This window comes from Halyomorpha halys, unplaced genomic scaffold, assembly GCF_000696795.3.
Source record: "Halyomorpha halys isolate HHAL.00 unplaced genomic scaffold, Hhal_1.1 Scaffold375.1, whole genome shotgun sequence".
NCBI lineage: Eukaryota > Metazoa > Arthropoda > Insecta > Hemiptera > Pentatomidae > Halyomorpha > Halyomorpha halys.
The window spans coordinates 653,095-657,573 of record NW_027105275.1 but is presented as its reverse complement, the minus strand read 5'-3'; the positions used below and the strand labels follow the sequence as shown (position 1 = coordinate 657,573).

At 29.0% G+C, this 4,479-nt stretch overlaps 1 protein-coding gene across 1 annotated transcript in view; it reads left to right on the top strand.

Moving 5' to 3' along the window:
- Positions 1–4,479, top strand: part of msps (msps cytoskeleton-associated protein 5) — a 108,567-nt gene that overhangs the window by 28,428 nt on the left and 75,660 nt on the right. Inside the window, exons 10-13 of the mRNA XM_067050231.1 lie at positions 2,544–2,656; positions 2,736–2,877; positions 2,963–3,126; positions 4,160–4,305. Coding sequence (XP_066906332.1) covers positions 2,544–2,656; positions 2,736–2,877; positions 2,963–3,126; positions 4,160–4,305 — 565 coding nt within the window. The remainder of the gene's footprint in view (positions 1–2,543; positions 2,657–2,735; positions 2,878–2,962; positions 3,127–4,159; positions 4,306–4,479) is intronic.

The following is a 4,479-nucleotide window of genomic DNA, read 5'->3' as shown; positions in this document are numbered from 1 at the left end:
TAACAAAAGGGCAGGAAAAAGAGTTTTTGGACACAGGAGTGGAAACAGTCAGAGGGAAAAGAGGCAGTGGACACAGTCAGAGAGAAAAGAGGCAGTGGACACAGTCGGTGGAAATAGAGAGTTGGGGAAGAGTCTCAGAGGAAGACAGCCTGAGAGAGCCGGATGGAATAGACACAGGCTGGGAGAGATGAACACCTGAAGGCCGGAGGAAGAGAGAGCAGCAGCCAAGTAAGACCTTTTCTGTTGTTATTTGAATGGCAAGGATAGAATTAATAACATAGAGTCAGTATAAATATTAAATATCTCAACTGGTACTTCTCAATTCATTATCTTATAATTAAAGTATAAGGATATAAGTTTACCATGCTCTCTCATAATAGTATTCTTGATATAGTGTATATAATTGTAAATATAAAATATGTAACGAGGACTTTACTTTATAATTAATAATCCCTGCATGCCACCTCATATATATATAGCATAGTAAATTGGTGAACACGATACCGTTGGAAAGGAACTCCAATCATTAATTATGATATTCATATCTGGCATACCACGGCTTGGGGTCCGGAGGGTATCTAGGGGTTGAATTAAATATAGCGCATCCTTTTTCAGTCGGTTCCCATCAGGAATTGATAGAGATACATAGTATAAATACATAATATAAATATATAAATACATAATATAAATACATTAATATATGAATAAATTTCAATATAATACCTGTACGAGGAACCCCTAATCGGGCTTAGAAACCCCGAAGCCCCGTACATGGCAATATGTGTGTACAGTTGTAAATAACAATAAATAAATTATTTTAAAAAAAATTTGTTTTCATTCATTTACCAACTAACATCCACCATTAGTTTAGATTAATTTTATTGGTTTATTTTATTTCTATTCTGATTAATTAATCCCCCTCTCCTATCTGATACTTAGTCTCAATATGCATTTTTATGATTATGTGAAGTTATATGGGATAAATTAAAATTAAAGAAAATATATTGTATATATGTATATATAGTTGACCGTAAAAATTGATATATAGGAAGATGTTCAGGGTTGTGGTCAAAGGAGAAACAAAATAGTTTCAACTATTTATTTTCCGACGTTTGGCCCCACTTTGTAGGGCTTCATCAGGGCTAAAGATACATAATGAATCAATGATAAGAATAAAAATACAAAGATAAGAATAAAAATAAGTAACAATGGCATGAGTAATATTTTTTTATAAAAATATGTAAAATATACAGTTAAAAAAGTACAGGAGATGTACATAAAACAAAAAAAATACGGGGAAGGAAAAAATAGAGATTGAATAAACGTCATTAAAAATTAATAATTATAAATAAATAAGTAATAATTAAGATATAAAATGATAATAAATGAGCAAAGAACAAGTCAAGACAACCTACCTGTTCAAAGCAAACGGGTGAACAGGAGGCAACAATGAAGCGGAAACGTGGAGAAGTGGGGAGCTGGCTCCCCTCACCAGCCATTTAACGGTTATATTTCAATTTTAAATACGTCGCGTATACAGGAAGTAGTGATAAAGTTATGACGAAAAATGATAAGAGAAAGATATAGAAATATGATAATAATAATAAATATAATAATTTTTACAAATCAAGACCACCTACCTGTTCATTAGAAGTAACTAAGTAAAATTAGAATGACACATATCGTTACTAATACGAGATAATACTGAAGAAAATAATACAATATAGGATATAATAACAATGATTGTTAAAGAAGTAACTAATAATAAGTAAAATTAAATAAAGAATAGTATTAAAAAAAAAATTACAAAGAAATAAGTAAGAAAAATAATTAAACAATGATAACGTAGTATTTATGTATCATGAAATTAATCATTTATCTACACTGATAATAGTAATAGTAAAGATAACAGGATTAATGTGAAAAACAAAGTGAAATAAGGTAATTTAAAAATCGGAAGTGAAAGTTTACAAAATAAAAAAATATATATATATATATAAAAGTACAAGGTGAGATGTCGAAAGAAGTATATAAAAAGATTAAAAATAAGTTATAAAGTATAGAAATAAGTGAAAAAATGTGATGGAATGTTAACAATATAAGTGGTGATAATGATAAGTTTAATGTTTTGTTTCTCCTTTGACCGCAACCCTGACCATCTTCCTATATATAAAGAAAATATATATTTTGTTATGTTATGTAAAAGTAATTTTATGAATAAAATTGTGGTGAAATCTATTCCAATTTGTGGATTTTCATTTATTTACTCTTGTAAAGGTTAGATCTTAGCTTTATTTTTGGTATTGTGTTGAGCACTTTAAGAATTAAGAAGGTACTTAACATTATTTCATTATTTACAAGGAAACAACCTTTATAATTTTTCAAATTAACTCTCAGGTCTCAAAAGCAACTTAAATTTTCCTTTCACAGCCTCAAGATTCTTGAATCTTTTTTGTACTATATCACTGGACACTTCTTTATTAATTAAATTTGATTTTTCAATTGAATAATTTTTATCATTAGAATATTTCGTTTTATTACAGATCCTGCTGTCCGTGATAATTCTGCTCTTGCCTTGGGTACAGCTATGAAAGTTGTTGGTGAGAAGACAATTGGACCATTTTTGGTTGAAATAGATCCACAAATGCTTAAAAAGGTTAATAATGCTCAGTGGGCTTCAATGTAGTTTATTTATTAATTATTTTTTTTAAATAAAAATATATCTGTCACTTTAGATCAAGGAGTGTTGTGACAAAGCTGAAATTTTAGTTAAGCAACCTACTCAAAAAGTAAATAAAGTGCCAAAAACTAGTAGTGAGGAGAATAAAGCAGAAAAACATAGTTCTGGAAAAAGTAAAGTAAATAAGGTTGGGGCAGGTAATTTCATTAATCATTTAATGCCGGTTGTCAGTTATTACATGCTTTTAAAATTGATGTTTTGATATATTTATTAATTATTTAGGAAAAAATCAACCTCTTAAAAAGGGTAATGATATCCAGATTAAACCTCTTGATCGAGAAGATGCATTGACTGAAGCGAAATCATTATTCTCTCCAGAAGTGTATGACGGTGCTTTGGATATGAACCCTGAAATTAGATTAGCTGCATATAACAGGATTAAAGAGGTAATACCTGTATTTCGATATTGTTACCATCACAATACTCCCTCCTCTGAGTCATGACACAATACCTTGGTATTTCCGTTTACTGCTGGAAGGCTTTTTGGAAGTCCTCTGTTTTATGTTTCTTCAGCTGCCTTGTTTTTGATTTTATCACCTTCACATCCCTTAAATTGTGTCCCCAAAACACAATCTTCTATGTTGAGAACAAGAAAAAGTAACATGATGCAAAAGTAGGTGAATAAGTGAAGGAGTACATCCTTTCGTTCATTTCTATTATTAAATCAATTACCATATTTTTGCCTTTTAATTGAATAGTTATTATATAAACAATAAATTCCATTTCACCTTTAATCATTTATTTTCTATTATATACCAGAACTTTATATACTCCTGTTCTTTGTCACGGATTTCAAGTTCTGTGTCTGATATTAGGATATTAGTATCTATGTATGGTTTCTTATACTCCTTCCTCTTCAGTATGTATCTCATTAGTTTTAATTTTTCCTCCAGCTCCTTGCCATACCTCTCTTTCCCATTGTTATGTTTCTATAATTTTCTTTTTCCTTATATGTAATGTTAACTTATTATCATTACATCTACATTATTTGCCATTTTACTAAAAATATTATTTATTTTATTATGCTTAAATAAATAAATTTTATAAAGAAAAAAAAAGGATTGACTTTTTTTTTCTCCACTTGTGAGATTTCCAAATTGCCTTTTTCTCCATAAAAATATAACAGTATTACCTTCTATCTGTACTTTTTTTTTTATTTAAGTCAATTTACAATGCAATATTAATGTAAGTTGGCTCCTCTGGCCCATTAATACAGAATTCCTTTCCATTCTAGTTTCCTTATCGGCAGCAGATAAAATCATTTCTAATAAAGAGAATTTTCAATGTTTAGAATAATGGTATTAAGCTTTAATAGTATGTTGATTTTTTTGATGGTATAAAAATAATTTTGAACTCACAAGATATTACAGCTTTAGCGACGATATGTGTATTTCTATTCATTGAATGTTGTTTTATTAGGTTATCAACAACTTAAATGTTGTGGAAGAATCTGGGCAGGCTTTACTGTCTTTGTTACATGCACAGAATGCACATGATACTGATGAACTTATATTGTGCCGATTAGAGCTTCTGAAAAGTGTTGCTGAATTATTCCCTTTACCTAGGTAGGTATATTTATCTTTACGTTTTTTAATTAATAGGGTGAATTGAATTAGTTTTGCACATATTACATTCCCTGATTAAAAAATGATAAAACGGTTTTTGGTTTTTTTACATACCATTAGATAGTCATTTTTTTTTTTTTTTTTTATTTGAAAAGAGAATTTATTAAAATATTA